General features: G+C 44.9%; 1 protein-coding gene across 9 annotated transcripts in view; it reads right to left on the reverse strand.

Moving 5' to 3' along the window:
* The window catches only part of ARHGEF9 (Cdc42 guanine nucleotide exchange factor 9), a 239,427-nt gene that overhangs the window by 173,815 nt on the left and 43,244 nt on the right, over positions 1-22,368 (reverse strand). For 5 of the 9 annotated variants that reach the window (XM_041118918.1, XM_041118921.1, XM_041118919.1 and 2 more), the window contains exons 5-7: positions 18,367-21,098; positions 9,353-9,500; positions 6,602-6,711 (exon numbers count right to left, since the gene is read on the reverse strand). In XM_041118918.1, coding sequence (XP_040974852.1) covers positions 6,602-6,711; positions 9,353-9,500; positions 18,367-21,030 — 2,922 coding nt within the window. In that variant the 5' untranslated portion in view covers positions 21,031-21,098. Of the gene's footprint in view, positions 1-6,601; positions 6,712-9,352; positions 9,501-18,366; positions 21,099-22,368 lie in introns of those variants that run through there. The other 4 variants (XM_029996470.2, XM_029996468.2, XM_029996471.2 and 1 more) reach the window with 2 other exon arrangements.

Consider the following 22,368-nt stretch of genomic DNA (forward strand, 5'->3'; position numbering starts at 1 on the left):
CAGTCACTTCAGCAGCACTTTTGTATGGAAGATGCATCTCAGAATCACATCTTAGCAGCTACAGAAGAGATTTTGAAGCTATGACCTCTGCTTTCGCCTTTCCTTCCCAAATTTAGCTCCTTTTCAGCTAAATACTGGTGACACTGCAGTGGCCTTGAATCACAAATGCAGCCAGAGCTTAGGAAGCACTACAAAAGCATTTGTTCCAATATTTACTCAGAGATTTTTCATGCTACACCTACCATGGACTTTAGTTTATTGAGAACATAGTGCACTAGGGAAGGGCAAACCACACAGAGTATATACTGCTGCCAAGCAAAATGTCATTAAGGTTTTAGCAATGCAACACAAATTGAGTTTACATTAAAGCTTCTTTTGTATAAACCATATCCCAGAGTGAAACACAGTGACAGAGCTGAGTAATGAGTTGAAGCAGAGCAATCAAGGTAGAACTACCGAGCAACAGGGAAAAGGATCCATTCTAAACTGATATTTAAGATGAGGATAGAGAGCTTAATTTGAACTATAGAAGAGGTGATTATGTACAGTCACCATTATACATGCATTTAATACTATGTAGGATGCAGTACCTACCACCTGCAGTTGCACAGAAAACACCCCAAGGTCCAATTGCACTATAAAGACCATAATGAACTGGAAGCTGAGATTCTTCTTAATATACACTTACATGTAACCTCTAAACAGCTCAGAACCTCTTCTAAGTCTGGAACTTCAAATCTCTCTCTTGTGCTTCCCAGAACAGAAACCCACAACTCAAAGATCACCATTTTGTCATTTCAAGCTTCTCCTTCCTGTAAGGATTCACACTCACTGAAGCCCTGTCTGTCCCCAGGTGTGGTGGAGCAACACTCGTGCTATGGTACTGTTAGTGAAACACCAAAGTAATCAAGGCTTACGTCCCCCCAGCACGACTCTGTACAAAAACACAGCACTCTTAAATGTTATTTCCAAGCAAGACAAAATAACCCAAGGATGGTAAGTTTGTAAGTACTGCTCACTTCTGGTACTAGGAATCCTGAAGTGTATTTTGCACTAATATTCATCACAGTCACTGGGGAGCAAGTTTAAAGCACGGTCCATTCATGCGAAATGGATGCAAATGGTTTTGGGGATGACCTAGAGTTCACCGGAGACTATACACATTCATTCAATGTTCTCCGTGCTCTGACCAGTTGATAAACTAAACCAGATTAGACACATCAGACCTCAGGTGCTTAAAAGGCTGCCCACCCCACTAATTCAGAGGTCCTTGCTGAGCACTCTTCACACAGACAGATGGGGACCATATAACAGCATTAGAGTTACGAGGCTCTGAGACAGGGGCATCAGGATCTGTCAGCCTGGACTGAATTGCTGTTTCCTTCTTGAATGAGCAAGCCAATTTTTATTCTTTTTTTTTTAACAATACTGCACAGAGAGAGTTTTTCAGAACTTGCAAAAAACATTTTTAAATGGCTAAGAGTGGATTCATGGAAGAAAACAATGGAAAAAACTCTATAAAGATTTCAGAGCACTGCTAAGTAGAGCAGCATAATAGGTTTACCAACAAAAAACAACCCCCCCAAAAATATACAGATCAGACATACCCTGCCAGCAGAAGTACTGAATGTTTAAAATGAGGGAAGAGAGATTCAAAGAGGATGTATTTTCCTGGCAGCCCTCCATATGTGCATATAAACCTCTCGTAACCAGCACACTGATATTTAAACTAATTAGCACCAGGAAAGCCACAGGAGTATGCTTTTCTATCAGCCTATTCACATGGACAGGAGGACTAAAAAATGACTACGATTACATACAGCTCACGTATCAGAATGCAGCAGTCCACAATCTCTGCCACACCCCCTTCCTCCCCTAAGTAGCAAGGCAAGAGAAACATGGTGCAGGACACATTTCAAATAGGAAAAAAAATAACCCCACTAAACAAAATGCTCACTCAGCATTATGCTAGAAGATAAAAATAGAAAGCAGAAGAGCTGGTACTGAATATCAAGCAGCATTCCCTATTCATTGCAGCACAGTGTGAGCGAGAGAGGACCCAAATCAACTTTCCCTTCACTCTGTTCTCTCAGAGGCTGCACGTTGTTTGAATTTCCTATTCCTCATAAACACGCCAGTGGGGAATTAGCTTTGGGGAGCTGTGGACTTGCACATCCACCGTCATTGCAATGACAACCCCCCACCAGCCTCTGAAAACAGCTCATGACTTAAGAGAAGAGAAAAGACAGGCTGGGTTGGTGGGGTTTTTGTGAATATTCAACACCTTTGCACAGCAGTACTGCCTATTATTAGTATAAGGGGATGTCAAAGAAGCTGGCCCTCATGCAAAGTGTCCATTCTAACTAATTAGACAGTGGCTCCCTCCAGCATATACATCTGGGCTTTAGTCCCTTGTACAAGAGCACACAAGACAGGAAGGGGGAAAAGGAGCAGAGAACAGGAATGTTTGCAGTCATCTTTGCTAAGTTAAAAGGCTAAAAATTAAATCTCTAGTCACAGGTAGGCTAGAGAGAACCAACACACACATGCCTCCACACATTGAGAGGATGGTTTCGATTTTAACATGGGCTGAATCTCCTTCTGGAGTATATCACCACAGCATTTGTCTCTGGAAAGAGCTGAGACGACTTAGACTGGACAGCTAACTAGATGCAACAAGTCCCTTCATAAATAGCAGCAGAGGCCAGTGATTGGGGTCAGAATGAAGCCAGTCCAGGATGGGACTATCACCCTCTGCTTCTGCCATCCAGACCATAAAACATCTCCCAGAATTGCTCTGGGGCTGGAGAAAGTAACACATTTCTCCCCTTGTTCATTGTCCCCAGGGATCAGCCACGTCCCAGCTGGCAGGACCTGCCTGAAGGTAAATCACAGAGGCATGATAGATGCTGAGGGCCCCATCAGAGCTAGGGCAGCCTTTCAGGTTACTCTTTGGCATTTCAGCTGCATGCTGCAGCAAAGCCTGCAGTTGTTTTGGGCACCTTGAGGTCCCATGCAAGTTGGTCTTGATTGTGCCAAACTGTTCCCATAAAAGCAAAGGCTCTAAGTGGCCTAAGTGCTAAAACAAAATGCTTTGCACATAAACTGTTTCAATTCAGAGTTTTTTCCAGGCTAAGTGTACTTCTGGAAAAAAACAAACAAACAAACAAACCCCAAAACACTGAAAGCTTTTAAAAGTTGACTTAGTTTAACCCTATTTACTTTTTTCCCTGCTTCTTGAAATTAGGACAGAAATAACAAAAATTATTGCATGTTTCTACATGTACCACCCTCTAGTGCTTCAGTTTTCTTATTCCCACCTACATAGTGGGAACAATAAACCTTACCTACTCCATAGAAGATTTCTAAAGCTTGTGTCCAGACTTGCAGACACTCACTTGTCAGGACAGCTTGGGCATGACTGATAGGAGAAGAGAGCCACAAGCAGTAAGAAAAAACACAGGTTTGTGCATGCACATGTGCACTCCTAGGATGAAGATGAGATAGACCACAGGATTGGACGCTTGCCCTTCTCTCCTTTCCTGCTACCACCACTTACTTCTGCAACTGCATTTTGCCATCCCTGCTGTCTAGACAGATGGATTAAGATGCAACCAGCTGCAAAATGATGGACACTGTTACCAGATGTGACAAACAACAGTGACAAACAGTGGTCTTAAAAAGGGGATTCCTCCTTGGGCTTAGGATCAGCCTCTCAGCCCAGAGAAGCCCTCAGACTGCTGGGTTAGTCGGTAGTTAAGAGATGCCATTTCTAAATCACACATACAACTCTACCAAGGAAAAAAGGAAAAAAAGGAAAGAGAGAAAGAGAAGAAGAGAAAAAGAGAAAAAGAGAGGAAGGGAAGGGGAAGGGAATGCTTTTTGCCAAAATCTGCACATTGCACAGAGCAACAAATGAGCAGCCTCTGAGGGTTCACAAGGCAGTTGCCCATCAACAGCTCCACATTTTTGAACGACGTGCAGTGATACCAATGTTCTTTTTGCACAACCACCCACATCTCTCCAAGGGCCAAGATGGCACCAATGCCACTAAGACAAGCCCAATGCTTTGTCAGTCTCCTCTTGCCCTCTCCACCTCACACATTCTCATTCAAGATGGAAATCAGGCATTGTTTCTGCAGAAGCCCGGCATCTGGTTTGGAAGTATCACTCACTCCTTTCCCTGCTAGCTCTGCCCTCTGACTGGTCATCAGTAGTCAATGAATGCACCTGACAAGAGATACCCAAGCCCACAAATCTTACCTCAAATTTATAAATCTTGCCAAAGAAGAAATTCCTTTCTGGCAAAGAGGTGATTTACAGATCTGTAGATCTTCACTCAGCTTGGGGCAGAGGCGACAGATGAATTTTCCAGCACTGCTATTGTAAGCCACATTTATACATCCTACTCTTGCAGCACTTAACACAATACCTCTGATTTATAAACCTCAGCACAGGTTTCACACCTGTCTGTTCACCATAATTCAGGCTGAGCAACAAGCTGCCTAATGGCAGGGCTGAACAAGTCTCTGAGGGCATCTTGATCAGCACCCAAACCCCATTCTCTGTCCCAATAATGCACAGGTCTTTGGCATACCTGTGTCTGAGCCAAACGTCACACACAGGTCTTTGTGCTCATGAGAAGCTTATTTCACTTTCCGGTTCCACATCCTTCCTAGATATCACCACCGGAGAAGCAAAGTTTCTTAACTAACCCTTCCCAAACTTCAGCAGTATTTTTGGTTTGCTGAAGTCTCAGTTTTCCGCTGCCTTTGTAAGGGTGCTCTATAATGTCAGGCTCTATTTGCAATCAGAAACAGGTCCGGTTTTATTGAGATGACTCAGGACACAGACCATTTTGTTTCTCATGCATTCAGTACTGTGTCAAAACAGAATAGCACCCTGGTTTCCAAGCAGGGCCTGAAGGACAGCTACGAAGGCTGCAAAACATATGGCTCCTCTTAAGAGATTAAGAAAGTGTTTAATTAAGGTAGACCAAACATATCCATGCACTGGTCAGCACCAGATCCTGAACATGGAAACAGTTTATATGAATAACACACCTGATGATATTCCGAGGTAGGGCTTGCATACTGTGCAACAGGATACTTCACTGCTGTAACAGCAACTCTTCAGTTGCCTGCCTTTATTCTGGCCCTGAGGACAAACAGCTCTATTGAATTTGGATGATTTTATCTTCCAGGAGCTTAGATGTTCAGCATGCCTATAACCAAAACAGCCTTCCTGAGTTGAAAGAAGCAGTTTATGTCTGGGAAACAAGGTAGGACCCAAAGGGAAGGGAGAGAAAAGGAAGGGCTGAACTCCTTGTCTATCTATCCTCTGGCTTGTATCTCAGCCCCCCAAAAAATCAGGAAAGAAAACAGAAGTGATGCAAGATGGTATTCCAGAAATCACAAGTGACTGAAATACCAGTGGTCCATCCCTACACGTGTTCCCTGGAAGCCAACACCCAACGCAAGCAGGCTGGAGAAGTCAGTCTCAGTGCCAACTTACTGCTTCCATGATGGAAAAACAGACACAGAGGCCAGGTCCTCCCTGGAAATCACATCTCAGGAAGGCAGTTCATCAAATATCAAAGGGAAAATGAATACAATAACGGACTGGTAAGGAAGGACATTAACGGGGAGGGAAAGAGCCACAGAGACACAACTGCAGAAGGTCAGTTCCCCCTCTTGATTCCAGCAGGGAAATTCCTGGCTCCCAGATCATCCTTTGTTTGTCTGCCCTAGAGGAACAAGGGCTAAACCTCTTCTGCCCTATTCACTAGAAAACTCTCCTTGTATCACGTTAGTTGCCAGCTAGCAAATCTGTTGGTTTTTTGACAACTCAGAGTCTTATATGCTGGGTACCTGTGAAACAAGACTCACAAGTAATACAAATCCAAAGCAAGACCATGGAATAACCAAAGTCTCCTGACTTCAAATGCACAGCATAGCATAGACGAAAAACAACCCCCTACCCAAGCAAGGAAACATATCAAATGAATGCTACAATTTTTGCCATCTTTTCTGAATTTTTCCCAGAGAAAGACATGGACATCCCCAGGCCCACAACAGCTTTAACTTCCCCCGCTAGAAGCATCACTCACAAAAAAAAACCAAAGTGGATTGTGCCTATATTTGCAAAACACTTTGGGGAAGAATCAGTGACATGAATTTGTCACAGGGACGGTGCTGGTAGCAGTACCAAACCCAAAGGACACATGGTTAAAAAGGGAAAGAAAAAAAATAAAATCATCAAAACCACAGAGCAAATCTATAGGCGATCTGAAATATCACACAGTTTCCTCCACCTGCAAGGAACACTCAGCCAAAGAAATGGGAGGCCCAATGCCTCCATTACACCATAAAGCCTTCTATATACATTGAAGGGAAACTAATCCAGGGGGGAAGGATAACGCACCCATTCTTTTATTGCTACAAAATAACTCTAATAACAAAAAAATCCCCATCTGTGGCTGAAGGAACCACAGATTCAGGAAGCTGTTAGTAAAGCATATTGTTAGTTTCTGAGGCTAAACATGCGGGAGGTAAATACTACCCCTGAAGCAGGCAGAGGCATATTTCAAACAACACCTTACCCTACTGATTTGCAGCTTCTCAGCTCCAGGCTTGAAGAGGTTCCATCGACGTCCACCGTTCCTGCAGTTCCCGCGCACCTTCAGAGTCTTTGAAGACTGTTCGTTCTCAGCTGCCAGGATAAAATCCACAGGAAAAAAAAGGAATGACAAAAGATAAATGCTGTGCTTTAGCTCAGGCTGGGGGCGGAGGCTGTTCTTTTAAATGAAAGAAACAAAATTGTTTGCAAGAGACTCATTCAACCTCTTCTTTAGAAAAAGAGAGCAGAGAGTATATTTAGGTGCTTTTATTCAGTGCTCTTGGGATACAAGAAAAATAGTGCAGCTTGGATACTACAAAAACGCAGGCACAAACTAAGAGCCGAGAGCCAAATTCAGAGGTGGTGTAAGCAGGTGGGGTCAGACAAGCTGGGTGTGAAGCCAGAATGCTCTCCCAGGAGCACTAGGTAGCACAAAAGCCTCATCTGCATGCACCAGAATTAAAAGTGCAATAGCTCCTTGGGTCATAACTGCCAACAACACCTCTGCAGTTTGGACCTGCAGAAATCCCAGCTTTACAGTTGCTGTGGTCCATATAATGCAATGCCTTGAAAAAGAAACAGCTCCTCGAATTTATGCAGAAAACAAAAATGGAAAAGTCCATAAAAGCTGTTTTTCAAAGAAACTGGGCTACTTCTCACCCCAAGCATTTCAGGCCAATCCCTCACAGATGCAATTCTGATCTAGCTTTAAGCGAGCTATACCATTTACACCAAATCTCAGCCTGGCCTTACAGATGGTACATACCCAAGCACAAAACAGCTTGTAAAGAAGCAGCAAATGGTGGAGGAGGGCTGGCAACTCACCTTTCAAAATTAAGGTCTGCTTTTCTAATCAACCCACATTTTCAGCTCCCCATCCTATCCCTCTGTTTTTGGGATGAAGTTGCCATTCTGTGTGAGACCAGGGTTTTTCCCTCCCACATTTGGCAAGGTTAGATTTTAATCCCTTCTTCTGTCAGACTCTTCATGTCCCCCTAGCCTGGAGTGACAGCCACTGGGAGGAAGGAAACAGAGCTGAGCACCACCCGTGCCCCCACAGCAGCTGCCAGCACAGGCTCCTGTCAGCAGGTGCACATGGTCCAGGCAGCGCACATATATGTGCCCGTGTATGTATACACACACACCTATGTGTGTTCCCATCCCCTGGAGGCTTGTCATCCCATTCACGGAGAAAGGCATCTACAGAAAACAGCCAAATTTTGGAATTCTTCCCTGAAAGATGCACAACGCTAATTTTCTTTTTCCTGACCCAGGCAGAGGTTTCAGACTGTGTCAGTCCTGAGGGGTTTGAAACCAGATAACGAAGGGTAAGTGGTCCCAGGCTTTGGGAGAGCGGAGATCCACACCCCCGCTCCTGGGGTTCAGGTCACCTTTACCTTACAGGGGCAAAACGCACATACATTAAATGCTCCTTGCCCCCAAATCAAATAGGTGGGGGCTCTGCTCTGCCCAGGACAGCAGCACAGAGTGCAGCAGAGCTGGGACCCTGCTGCAGCCCTGGCATGGCTGGGTGGGCAGAAATCCTGATTTTCTTCCAGTGTTGCTGGGAGAGAGATTGCACTGAGACCTATTTCCTAAACGCGATGCTGACGCAGGCAGCCTGCTGTTATTTTTAGCAACACGCGTTTCACTTTCTAGACTCGCAGAAAATCAAGCTGCAGTGCAAGTGCCGATTATAGCAAGAGGCTGCTATCAGGCTCCAGAGGCAACGTGCCGATATAGTAGCACTCAGGAGCAATGTGCAAACACAGTAATGCTCACATTGAGAGATGCGTGTGTTACTCCCCATGCGTTTGAAATGTGTGCACCCCGACAGAAGAGTCATCAATTAAAGGGGCAGCCACTTTGGCTTTTCCTCCCTAGTTCTTCTTAACCCTGATGTGCTGCCACCATCCATTAACCATCCCCTGTGTGCTCCTGAGCAATGCCAGCAGTCTGGCAGCAGTCCCGTACTTGCCCATTGCTAAATCACAAGATTCTTGGTGTTAGCAGCATCCCTTCAGGAAATAATTTCCTTACTCTAATTATCAATCTTCTTAATTAGAGGTTCAAAAAATGATGTCATCTATTCAACCATCAGCCTTTTTACCTGCCAACACAAGACCCTTCCAACAAATACATTCTGTAGTGCTTTCTCTAGCGTCGTTTTGAGCAGGACAAATGCAGAGGATAGCTCATCATAGTCTTTGGCTCATGAGATTCTCTTCTTGATCAGGAAGAGTACCCAAGCATAGAAGAAAACAAACCTCACTTCTTGCTGTGTTTCCAAACAAACATCAGACTTGAGTTGTGATCTCAGTATCCATCACCACTTGCCACCTCCAAATGGCAAGCACTCACAACAGAGGCTGGTAAGAGGACAGAAAGCCAAGAGGAAACTACCAAATGAAAACTCGCACAGAAGTTGCTGAACAGCTTTTACACCTTATGTGCCTATCTTTTCATCTTCTCATAACCAAATTACACGAACTTTATAGGGACTGTGTTCAGAGACATTAAAGAGAGAAAATAACATTATTTCATAAATACACTGGATACAAAAAGATCTTATTAGCTAGCAAGAAACTCCTTAGCATGTGGCTAACAGAGCTCCCTCACCTGGCTCCAGGGTTGTAACAAGCATGGAAGCAAGCCACATTTCTGACTTTTCAACCCATACTGCCCCTCACTTGCTGTGCAGGATGAGACCAAAAAACACCTCAAAGCTACTCACCACGTCTCCTGAGCAAGTGCTGCATGCGTCCTCCCACCTGGTCCAGCCCCATCGGGGTGCTCTGGGAGAGGGGTTCGGAGCGACATCTCTCCACAAGGACCTTGAAGGGTGGTGCTTGTGGGGATGGTTGAGAAGGATGAGACATCGGCTGGCAAGAAAAGGGTCAGAGAAGAATTTTACCATCATGTGTCAAACCTCAGACAAAGCAATCACAGAACATATAATAATACATATAGTTTTCTGGACAGTGCAACACACCTTAGACTTTCTCACTGCAATCTGCACCTGCTTCATTTTTTTTGACTGAAAGATTAAGACTTGACGGCTCTGGTGTTGGAGTACCCTAACTGCCATTGCATGGGGCTCATACTTAAACACAGCTCACAGTGTTTAAGTCCAACAACTTGCAGTGGCACTTAGCCTCTGAGGCACTTCTTAGAGTAACATGTGATGAAGATGTCTGCTTTCTGTGCAGCATTTTGTCTGCTCTCACATTACCAAGTCCCAGCAGGAGCACACACAGGGAGTGAATTAGCTGGTGCTGAGGAGCCAGTACTAGCTAAAACATTTTGAGTTGGCTTCACAACGTGCAGTGAAGGATGGCTGCTTTCTGAGACAGCAAACCAGCAGCCAAAGAGATAACCTGGTTGGCAGGATGGGGCCTCATCCGCCAGCCCCATGCCACAGTGCCCAAGCAAGGGACCAGGCCAGGTCTGGATATGGCAGCCAAGGTCAGCTAGACTTCAGATCATTAGGCACATTCAGGTGATGAAGCAGGTCCACGGTAAAGCAGGTGAGTCAGTTTACCGATCAAGGTCAGGCAAAGCCCCGTGATCCTTGGGCAGGTCCATGGTGGTGAGGCAGCTCCAAGGTCAAGCCAGGAAATCGGGCCCGAGGTTGATGTTTAGCATGTTTAGCAGGGCCCATGGCCAAGCAAAGGCACAGCTGTGGCTGAGCTGGAGACCAGCACTCCTCCCATGTTGCTCAAGGAAGGACTGAGCACCCAGGGCAGAGCTTAAATGGGCTGCCAGGCCCATGGGTATTGTGTGGAGGCCCCAGGTGAGACTGCTTAGGGTCATCAAGAGCAATTAATGCATTCAAAGCACACTGAGGCCAGAGAGCTGGGAGGTCTGCTTCAATAGGCACTCCCAAACTGAACTAGGAGATGCATCCTTTGGTGGCCTACAGGAAACGGAAGACTGTTAATGTCTGGATATTTTGCCAGGTTACAGCTATCAGTCACCACTGGTCTCCATGTATGGTCATGCTCAAGAGACATGTAAGAAGTGGAAAATGGAACAAAAGGATTTTTCAGAAAGATCTCCAGCACTTGAAAGACATAGTCATGGAGTCGAGCAATGAGTTTGCAATGGTGAGGTTTAGGAGAACAGTCTGCTTATGTGTGTGCTCATCCAGCAGTGTTGTAATAGGACCTGCCCATACTGTTATAAAAATAAAAGTTACAAGTTCTTAGAATAAAGCTGGAATACCCATCAAGAACAATTCCTGCAAAACTCAACAGTCTTCCTGATAATAAGATCCATGTAAAAGTTAGTTAAATTAGTAACAGGATGTCATTTTCCTCATTCCCAAAAATCTTAACAAAACACTCCCTTCCAGGTATTTCCAGAGGTCATATAAGGTCTCTTCCAACTCCATAAACAGAAGCCTACAGATGGTCTACAAAGAGGACAGGAGGTGAATAAACATATCAGCATTGCTATTATTGCCGTGCTGCTGGAGTCATTGGGAAGGTACAGAGAGCCTTCTGGGAAGAGACAGGACTCTTCACATGTAGATGGACTTGAATCACTTTGGTGGAATACACAACTGCAAAAGAACATACCAGACCCATGGACTGTCCTCCTTCAAAAGCCGAGTCTTACATCACATAGCTGCTAACAAAGGTCTAATACAAATGCACCAACCCTCCTGCAACCCATTATCTGTAAAATCAAGTCTCTTTATAAGCACAGCTGCTTTTCTTTCAAGATACTTCCTACCCACCCTACATCTTCTCCTGGTAGCTTCTGGTGTGACTGAGAAGATGTACTTAGCTGCTTACAGATGGCCTGGCCTTGCTCCGTACCAAATCCACCAAGCACCATCGGCTTTGGACCGTGCTTCAGCCCTTTGTGTTACCTTTATGAATTTTTCTAGGTCTTTTCCCAAAATATTGGGGTTTAGCTTATTGTAGGACATAAAACACAGGTAATAATCCCTGCTGATCAAAACAGGTCCAAAGTCCTGCTACTGTTGCTAAAAGGTTAGCTCATAATCGCACTGCCCAGCATTTCTAACACTTGCTCTCTACAGCATCACTCTTTGGACCAGAACAGGGTCCCAAAGCACCCAGTGCACACACATCCCCAGCTGGGCACAATGCACCAAACAGGGTTGGTCTGCACCTTCTTCTGAACATCTGTTACAGGGGGCCACCGACAACACAGCCCTCTACACCATTTTCTCCCTAATGTATGTAGCACCTATCACCACAATTGGGTTTTTTTAGTTATTATAGTGTGCCTCATCTCCAGGGAGAACACAAGTTACAGCCCTTGCCAGGTTTTAGATGGTCCAAATGCAAGGACGGGCAAACCACAGCACTTAAAAGAAAACTGGGACCTCATTCTCTGACAATGACCAGGTACATTTTTAGCAAAACAAGAACAATTATTTTTCCTGAAAGATTCACAGAGGAAAGCAGAAATTATGACAGCAGTTTCTCTGGAAGCTGACTGATAACAGCCGCGAACGTCCTCTATATCAATAGCCTACAAAATATGACTTGAAACAGTAAGATACTTGCAGTTGATTGAAGCACCCATAAAGTGGTCAAATACCCCAGTTATACCTTAACATTTGGTAACATTAATCCAGAGAATGAATTAGCATTTACAGCTAACTGGAGAAAAATGTTGGAGTTTCCCTCACTTTGGGGTGACTCCAACTTTTATTCTGTTTCAGGAGGAAAAGATCCTGAAAGAGACAACTTGTACAGCAATGTTTTGCAGAATGGAATTTTATTTTTTTAAAAAATCACAATTCAAACTCCTACTTTTCATTTTATTCTCTGTGACATGTGACACCGAGGAAGTCTTGTGTATAATCTTAAGAGTGAAGAAATCAGCAGAAAAATCAGTTTACAAAGGTCAGGAGAAGAAAACAGGAGGTGCTCGTCACTGGGAGGCTTCTAGACTCAATTAGGGACAGATTTGTCAGACTTCCACGGCCCTGCTAATAACTGAGTGCCTCATATGGTTTAGTGTATTTGTCCTCAAGACTCCAGCAGCCCCAGTTTTTACTGACATGCTACTATCTTTATTTACAGATTAAGAACAAAGTGGACAGGCTGTAATTACCCCAAAGGCACAGTGGGAGTCTGTGGATGAATTAAGGCTTGATCTCCCATTCCCTAATCCCACTACTGGGACTGTGTCCAGTGTCCTAGTACACTTCTCTTGACTGGATAACACCTGGGAGAAGGTAAAAGCCAAAGAAAACCTTCCACCCAGAGAAGTTTTGGACATATAGTCCTTTTAGCATATAGGCCAGCAATGCCCAGAGGTCCCCATTCATATCACTATTCTGACAGCACCAAGGATGGCAGGAGGTGGCCTGGTGTAAATTTTGAGGCTGGGAACTAGATGAAGGCAAGACCCAACAAGTATTTTAAGAAAACATGTGGAAATCCGAATAACCCATGTGTTCAGTGGATGGTTATATATACATGTAAAGCCTATCAGCTTTGTAAACCCAACTGCCTTTCCCTGACAATGCTAAAAATATGTTTTAAAAAAAACCCCTACCCCACTATAGATAGCACTAAATATAGGCTTTAATTCAAGATTTTGCTAGCACCTCGTGGTTATTAAAAATACAAAAATCTGAACAGCTTGGAGATAGAGGTTTTGTCTCCTCTAAAAATAAGATGATTGTCAGACATAACCATATTAAAAGCCATAAATACACAGAATCTTCATTCTGCAACTAAATCATACCTCGCTACAGACAGGATTATAGTGCTCTTTTGGCAACGGCAGGATTTAGAAAGTAAAGTACTATTCCTTAATTTGCAAGGACTATGAAGTCTTTTGTAAGCACAACTACCAGCAGTAGGCTGAGACACAATCCAGTTTACTGCCAGTAACCAGGTGATGAAGGGAGCTGTGAAGATCAACTCTCAGAAATACCCATTTCCTGGATAATGTCATTCAACAGAACGGAGAGAGAAAAGACAAATCGACTCAGCAGTCCCATTTCTGCAGCTGCTCCCAAAATGTTCTGTAGCAGAGAGACAATAAAACCATCTCAAGCTAAAGGTCACTATGAGAACTTGTTGCACATCACTTGCAATTTCTCATCAAACACAGAAAAAGAAAGTTGCTGTATCTTCCTCTCGTGAAAAGGCACTTGCAGCTGCTGCACTGAAGTAAAACTCCAAACCTGTGGGAGGATCTGAGATATGCCCCAGCTATCAGATAACAAATCTGCAAACGAATCCTCTGGCATGCACACACTCAGGCAAGTCAGTAATCCTGTGCTTCCAGTCAGACCCACTGCACAGGGAGAATCTCTGATTTTCCCACACACAGCAACACAGTGTGCAGCTATTGCACAGAAATCACAAAACCTAATAACGCCGTGAAAGCACCGATCCTGCGCCATCAGTATGGGCCACTCATGGCATTATCACGCTCTGCAACAGGGAGCGCCTTTATGGAGGACTCAGAGGAACAAACTCAATGGCTGCTCAAGAGAAACATCTGCAACCATCCGCTGTGATGCCGAGAAGGGAGTTTCATCAGAGAGCCCTTTACAAAGCTCTGAAACCAAACTGGCTGGGAAACCTGGGGCACCCCACATCAGTCAGCCTGGCACCTCATCCTATGGGACGCATACCCTTTGCCCAGGTTGACAAGCCTGTGGAAATTTCATTTTCACACTTCTGGCAATCATAATTCCCCCAGAAAATGGCATCACAAAGCCAAGTGGTGCCTATGTGCAGCCACAACGGCCAGCAGCAAGCTCCAGTCTGTAAGCCTTTTGGAGATAAAATTCAAAATCCTAAAGGAAAAGATAAGGTTTTCTGTTCCATAAACTCTTATTTCACAAATAAGCCAGCAGAGGGCATAGAAAGACTGCAGTGAAAACCCTCTGCTCCTTCACTGCAAGAGTGACACAAGCCGAAATGCTCTGCAGTGCCCAGTCCCTGTGCGTGACCCCGAGATGAACAGGGAGGATCTCTCTGCCAGCAATAAGCCTGAATCAAGTTTCTGGGTCCTAAAAACTCTAAACTGATGCCTGAAATATGAAGTCAAATGCATATTTTGCAACCTTTCCTCATGTCATTCCCAAAAGGTGGTATCGAATCCCCCCCAAAACCCTGTCCAAGGACACATCAGGTGGTTTGAAACTCCAATGGAAATGCTGGAACCACAAAGTAGTCTATGTGGTATCAACGCTTCCTTCCACCTAAGCATCATCTCAAGCTACCGGAAGTGGTCAAATACAAATTCTGAGGTTATGCCTAACTCCCTGCAGCAGCATTCTCCCTGTTGGGATGCTGTGGTGTTTTCAGAGGTGGGATGAGGATAACTCACTTCAGTGGGGACATGGAAAACGGAGACTTTTATAGTTTGCAAGTGAGAGCCTTAAACTGGCCAAAATCTAGTAAAACTTCCATGTCATCTTTCAGTTAATTTCTCATATCTACTTCTTAAATTAAGGAAGGCACTTTCACTCCAGAGTTGCAGCAGCGTGAAAGGTGCAATCAGTAATTCATTTCCAAATGACGATCTGTTTTGACCTTTACTGTTCAATGCTCCAAGATGTTTTTATCTCCACTGTTTCACAAGTTCCTGGAACAAATGAGAAGTTGGGATGGGGTCTGAAAGCAACTAGGCAGGAGGACAGTTTGAGAAGTGGTTTTCTAACTTTCTACAGCTGCTCTTCTTATTAAATGCTGCTGTAATGCTATTTCCTTTACAGCATTAAGATCAAATCCTATTGAGCTGTTACTTGTCTATAACATCACTCAGCTCCTGCCCAAAGACATGAAAATTTTAAAAGGCAAGACTAGGAAAGCAAGAAACAGGGGCATTAATTGCAGGAGAATACAGCCAAACAGGTTTGCTATACTGCTAGGACCAATGCACAGGTCCCCTAAATCCCACTCCAGCACCCTTTGTGCTACACCAGCCTCAATCTCTTATACCATCTCCTAACACATTCAGGCAGGGAGCCTCAGTGAGAACCAGTGCTTTTTTGCTTTTTGTGGGATGTGTAGGTTGTTTTGAAAATATGTGCTTGAGCTACTTCTGCGCTACGCTGCTAGTACACTTTAAAACTGCCAGAGCGCTGGCTTAGAGCTGCTGACCATGCCAAGCCACCCCATCCTGGCAGCACCTTCTCCCTACTTGTGGTTGAGCATTTCACTTGAAATACAAATCCTTCAATTAATGCAGAGCAGCCTGGAGTGGAGGCAGGAGGGCCAACAACTGTACTGGTGAACAGGTGCCAGCAAAGAGCTGGATTTAGCCCTAAAACAATAAGAGGCTGGAGTTTGCTGCTACTGTCACGCTCAGGCTGAAGTTATTCCTCTTGCATGTTTATTTTTGGTAAAACGTTTCCGAGTGCCACTCCCTGATGGGAGATAGGCAAGCAAATCCCTCGGGTATCTCAGGACATTTGTTACTGGAGTTGCTGGCAGACTCTCTAGGTCCGTTCCTATCGAAGGGTGTCCTTTCTTTAGCCTCAATCTTAACTGCTCTGGGTTTGATGCTGCCAGCAGATCACTGTGCATTTCTAAATCTCTAGACCGAGTTTCTGGGATGCAGAAGGTGTTTACCACCAACCAGGGTGAGCTGTATGCTTTCCCTTCCATCCTGCTGCTGCTTCTGCCTAGTAAGGTAGCAGGCCTTTTGTGAAGCCGGAAGCCACGGCAGTCCGGAGGTTGTACTGCTATCGCCACACTCGACGGGAACTCGGGGGAGGTTTCCTGTCCAGTTATCTCAAGCACCATATTTAAGTTTCTTGGTAATGTTTGTAAGCTGCAACAGCTGAGCTGGGGCTTACTGCATCTCCTGTTCACACAGCTGACCTGGGAAATTGCTCAGATTTTGCCCTAAGAGCTCTGCGATTAGGCATGCAGCTAGTGCCCTCAGCTAGCAGAGATGTGGCTGATCTAGGAAAAGAGTGCCAATATTTTCCTCTGCTCCACTCAACCCTTTCGTGCCTCTGTTATCTTGCTCCTGCCCAGAATACTTTCAGCTTGGTCCCTGTGAAGGGATATCAAACCACAGCCCTCTCATTCAAGCTCCTCCTAAAAACATTTCTTCAGAGACCACAAGAAGTGACTAACCACTATTCACCCCACTTCATAAGTGCCTGGAATTACACAGCGAGCTGTCTTTATTTTTTTGTATTACACAAAATGGAGCAGAAAAACAAATCCAGGAATAACTAACAGTGGTACTGCCCATTTTAGCTGGGAGTCAGAAGTTCAGATTTTTTTCCCCCGGCATTTCTAATCTGCTGCCAATTTTCAAACACTTCCCCTCTTGGCTCAGAAGTTACAGTGACCCCTATTCCAACAGGGAACAATGTCATCACCTCTGTAACATCTCTGGTCACTCCAAGCCCAAAAGGAAAGGAGAAAGTTTCTTCACAAATTGACCCAATTTCCCTACCTGGCATCTTAAAAAAAAAAGTCATCATTTCAGTCTCAGCTAATCAGCAGGGATCCAAAAGAAAACAGCTGGGCTTCACACTGGGTCCTACCATGGTTTCTTCACAAACCTGTACTGATTCCACAACTGGCACAGAGCAACACGAGCCTTGCACAGCTGATATGACTGCTACTGCTCACAGATTTCTGCTCCACACACAGAGATACATGCGCAGGTGCTACAGTGATAGGCTGAGAGTTAACGGGGGAGTCTATTGGTTTCGGGAGGCCTTTTCTCAACCTGCATGTATGATTCCCTTGTACATGGGACTTCTGAGGTTTCCTAGTGTTAAGCTGGACAAGACAGATTTGTAATACCCAGAACCTAGTGCAAAATGCAATGTCCACTCAAATGTTTTGACAATCTTAAGGGCTTGAAAGACTTGCTTGTAACAAACAGGAATGCACTGCCATCATTAGAGCCACCACCATTGCCCACTTTTCACCTAGGGATGGATATTTAACCTCCCAAAAGGCTATGTCATTTTGTGTAGAAACAGATGCAAGGCAGCTCTGACCAGACCCCCACTCAGCGTGTAGTCACATTAAGAAGGCATTTTGCTCACATTATGCACCCAGCCCCTTGGCAAGGCTTTCTGCTACAGGCTCAGCACCAAACGATCGAGGCCACACAACTTCTGACAGGTTTGGAGCAGGGAGAGAGCTCATTTAGATCTGCCAGAGAAATGATCTGATGAGCTATACAGGACATGGGCCTTCTTTTTATTTCTCTGTTCTTACACTGTGTGCCAGGACTCTGGTATTCTAGATGCTGTGTTGTAACCAGCACCAGCTAACAAAAATCAACAACCACCACCCCTACTACTTTTTTAGGTAAGAAAACCCAAGGGCCACAGGGAAATTGCTGAATGCCGTTTGTCCACATCACACTTCAAAACTCTAAATTTGTCGAAAGCATTCTTCTTACAAGTTTCTACTTCAAATTAACTAAATGCAGAGAGGAAAAAAATTAACGGTAGTGCCTACAAATATATAAATTTCTGCTACAGCCTTCTTCTAGAGGCACTGATAGAAACAAATGGCCAAAGGGCCATAGGAAGAGCAGCTCTGGAAGTTTACACTAATAGCTTAGGGATATGCCAGTTAACTGGCTCCTCTCAAACTGATATAAAAGCTGTATCTACTGCCATCATTCATATGACAGTCTACTTAACTGAAAACCCCAATGAGGGATACATAAAAACGCTTGCAAGTGCAAAGCATCTTCATAAGATGTATAACAGCATGGTCTTATTGAAAATATTATAGTAAAAGTTACTCATACCTTTCCGTTTTTGAGCCGTCCAGAGGAGACAATTCTAGAGATGTGCACTTGGAACGGATGGCACTCGTCGTTACAGTTAAATTGTTCCCCGCTGTCTGTTATCTCCACAGAGTTTTGCTCTACAAATGAAGTGGTTCCACGCTTTTTAATGCGGCAATCAGTCTGCTCTAAAACCTGTCCTTTAACTGTGGCACATTTTAAAAAAGTCACTACAGAAAAGTCAACATCAGCAACTGGAGAGCAGCCCAGGTCTGCAGCATCCAGATTATTCACAGGAAGGTCTTGAGAACGTGGCAGGTCCCTGCCCATGACCTGTGTCTTCTCCAGAGTACTATCAGTGTCTTGAATCTCTTTAGTCAGGGTCATCTGTGTACAGTGGATCAGAGCCTCAGTCACTGCAGAAGAGTCACCATCTGCAGCTGGAGAACAGCCCAAGTCCACAGTATCCAGATTATTCACAGGAAGACCTTGAGAACACGGCAGGTCCCTGCCCATGGCCTGTGTCTTCTCCAGTGTTCTCCCAGAGTCTCGAATCCCCAGCTCACCTCTAGACAAGTCTTGCCAAGGCAGCTCAGGATTTCTCAAGTCCTGCATATCCAGTTCTGTCTTTGAAAGCTCCTGAGCCACTGCTGGAGATGGATCCATGTCTTTAGCAACCACTGGAGCACACGCCATGTCCTCAGTATCAAGTTTAGTCAGCGATGTCTGTGGAAGTTGGATCAAAGCCTCGGTCACTGCAGAAGAGTCACCATCTGCAGCTGGAGAACAGCCCAAGTCCACAGTATCCAGATTATTCACAGGAAGACCTTGAGAACACGGCAGGTCCCTGCCCACAACCTGTGTCTTCTCCAGTGTTCTCCCAGAGTCTCGAATCCCCAGCTCACCTCTAGACAAGTCTTGCCAAGGCAGCTCAGGATTTCTCAAGTCCTGCATATCCAGTTCTGTCTTTGAAAGCTCCTGAGCCACTGCTGAAGATGAATCCATGTCTTTAGCAACCACTGGAGCACACGCCATGTCCTCGGTGTCAAGTTTAGTCAGCAATGTCTGTGGAAGGTGGATCAGAGCCTCGGTTACTGCAGAAAAGTCACCATCTGCAGCTGAAGAATGGCCCAGGTCTGCAGTATCCAGATTATTCACACGAAGACCTTGAGAACATGGCAGGTCCCCACCCACAACCTGTGTCTTCTCTGGAATACTGCCCGAATCCTGAATCTGTTTAGTCGGAGTTGTCTGTGAAATGTCAATCAGATCCTCGGAGGGGTCTTTAGTATTTAGCTCAGTGAAACAGTCATCTGCAAGCTCTGGCAGGTGGGAGATGGATGGTTCTGGCCCAAAGGGAGAAAGTGATGTTTCATTAAATCTATCATTCTCACTGCCCAGGGCAGAGGAACCAATGTCTTGTGACACTCCTGTGGTTTTGCAGTGCTGCATGGGCTCCTTCCCTACCAAACTCTCAAAGCTCAGATTGTCCCATGTGCCTGAATCTGGGGACTGCAGACATGCTCCCACCGTGCAGAAGGCCCTTGCACTCTCGTTCTCGATAACCAAGTCCTCCTTGTGGGAGGTAACATCCTGCCTCCAGCTTCGGAAACTCCGCTGAGGCCTTTTCTCATCAGGTGAAAATGCCCTTGAGGAGCCTCGCAGCCTCCGAGCTGCCTCGGCCACACTGGTGAAGAACCTCACAACACCCCCAAAGTGAGTGGCTTTGGTTGCACTGTTTGATTTTTTCCGCTGGCTGAGATTCTCCTCACATCTCATATCAAAGTCGAAATAAGGAGTAGAATGATCAGTTATATTTTCTAAGTTCTGGAAATTGGTTTCAGCCCTTTGATCTGGAAGCTTTGAATTATCTTTGCTAGTTAATGAAATTCCTTTCAGATAGCTCCAGACATCAGAGCTTCTTCCTCTTCTGCTCTCCTGTGGGAGCACAGTACACCTCTTTTGATTGTCCCCTTCTGTAATTGCAGGACTCCTGAAGTTTTCAAAATTCAAAGACTCGCTCTTTCTAGCTGGTATTCTATGGCAGTTACTATCATTACCTTCACTGTGTAATCTGACACTAATATCCCTGAGACATTTACTTTCATTGGCATCAGTTTCAGGAATGCTGATATTCAGTTCTATGTCTTCAAAAGAAGAATCCAAATCGTCAATGTACCCCGCATATGAGTGGCGGGAGGGCCTCCGACTGTCACCCAATTTCTTAACCCTGTAGACAGCTCTTTGCCCACTGGCTTGATGGTCCTCCTCAGGGTCACAAGCAACCTGAACTCTGGATGCTCTCAAATCCACATTCTTAGGCATCCTGGAGGTTCTTCCCTTTTTTAATGGCCTTACCCTGTCCAAGAAGGATGTTTTTTTTAATTCTGAGACCTCAGAGGTAACTCCCAGTAGGATCATGGACTGGGGTCTTCCTTTATTCGTAGAGAGTCCTTTCCTTCGTCTAACAAAATTCCAGATCCGGTTGCCCTTGGTCACCTTCTTATACCTGGGTGCTTCCTCCCGTTCATTCGAGATCGCATCACTGGAGGTGCAGCGCTCAGCACCACAGACCTCCAGTGTGTCAGTACTACCTTCCTCCATGTTTGCGTGGAAAATCCTGCTTGCATATCCATTTGGAGCTATCACAGGACCAGTATGCTGGCGACCCTCTATAACTTCCATCGCCCCAACTCACAAGCTGGTATCAGGGGTCACAGATGCATTGTCTTCAGATTGTTGTCTTCACAAGACTTAAGGAAAAAAGAACAAAGGAATGCAATTAAGAGCAGAAAGGTTTTTTTGAAGACATTTTTGTTAAAGCATCACAGGTCAAATCTTATCCCAGTGGCAGTGGTGGTTTTGCCATTGATTTCAGTGAGGCTGAAATTTTGCTCCCAAACCATATAAATTTTAAAGCAACTTAAAGCTGATTTAAATGACTGAAGATTTAGTGACCGCAAATAAACTTCCTGCATTAATAAAGTTACCACAAAGTATACACAGAATATCATAAATCACATCTTCGTTTTGCAAATCACTAGGACTCTAAATACGTCAGAGTACATGACAGAGAGGAAAAGAGGAAATTACAGTAAAGCGTCCCTGCGCATGTCACTGTCATCTTCACCAGCCCCATCTGCCAGGAACTGGCAAGGCACTCCCAATGAATTCAGTCTCTTCAGGCAGGCATTCAAAGAAAAGTCAGGATGAGCCTTTTCCTGGAACCAATGCAATTCTGAAATACTACAATATCAGAAAACTCACGGAATATCCAAGCCAGGTTTTTCCTACTATAGCTATGGCACCAGCAAGGAAATCCCTTGCTGGAACTGCACTGCTAAATGAAAGCTGCTTGGCCACCACTCAATGCTACACAAAACACATGTGTTCCCCTCAAGTGAGTTCCACCCTAAGTGAACAGAATTAAAACTACAAATACCCTATATGCAACAGCAATGGAAACCACTCCAAACCCTTTGTGGGAATACATTTGAACTCCTGCTCGTACAGATCCTAAAGCTTCCCTTCCACTGGTGTACCTCTGCCCTGTCTCCCTGCTACACCTTCATAAGGTGGTCCTGGGTTTGCTATCTACCTTTGTGACATGCAGAACTACATGCCAGGCACTAAACGGGGTTAAATTCCCCCAATTCCCAATCCTACTCTCAGGTGGAAGAAGGATGCAAGAGCAGGAGCAAGAAGGGGTACAGCCCATGAGACACAGGTTTGACAATAGAAAAACTCCATTTTCCCCCGAGCAGAGGGAGAACAGGCAGTCACACTGCAGCGCTCTGACACAACGTCATGAAGCTCACTCTCTGCTCTCATCCATTTTACTCTTACTGCTCTTGAACAGTCCCTGTATCTATAAAAAACCCCATTACACTCACTATTTCTATTAAAACGAAGGTTATTAATGCAGCTGCTACTGCCCTGGACACCTCATGGACAAGGAAAGGCTCACCCTTGCATTCAGTCAAGTAAGCCTCTCTTTCTACCTTGCCACCACATGTCTATCTT

The sequence above is a fragment of the Aquila chrysaetos genome, chromosome 21 (assembly GCF_900496995.4).
Source record: "Aquila chrysaetos chrysaetos chromosome 21, bAquChr1.4, whole genome shotgun sequence".
NCBI classification, from domain to species: domain Eukaryota; kingdom Metazoa; phylum Chordata; class Aves; order Accipitriformes; family Accipitridae; genus Aquila; species Aquila chrysaetos.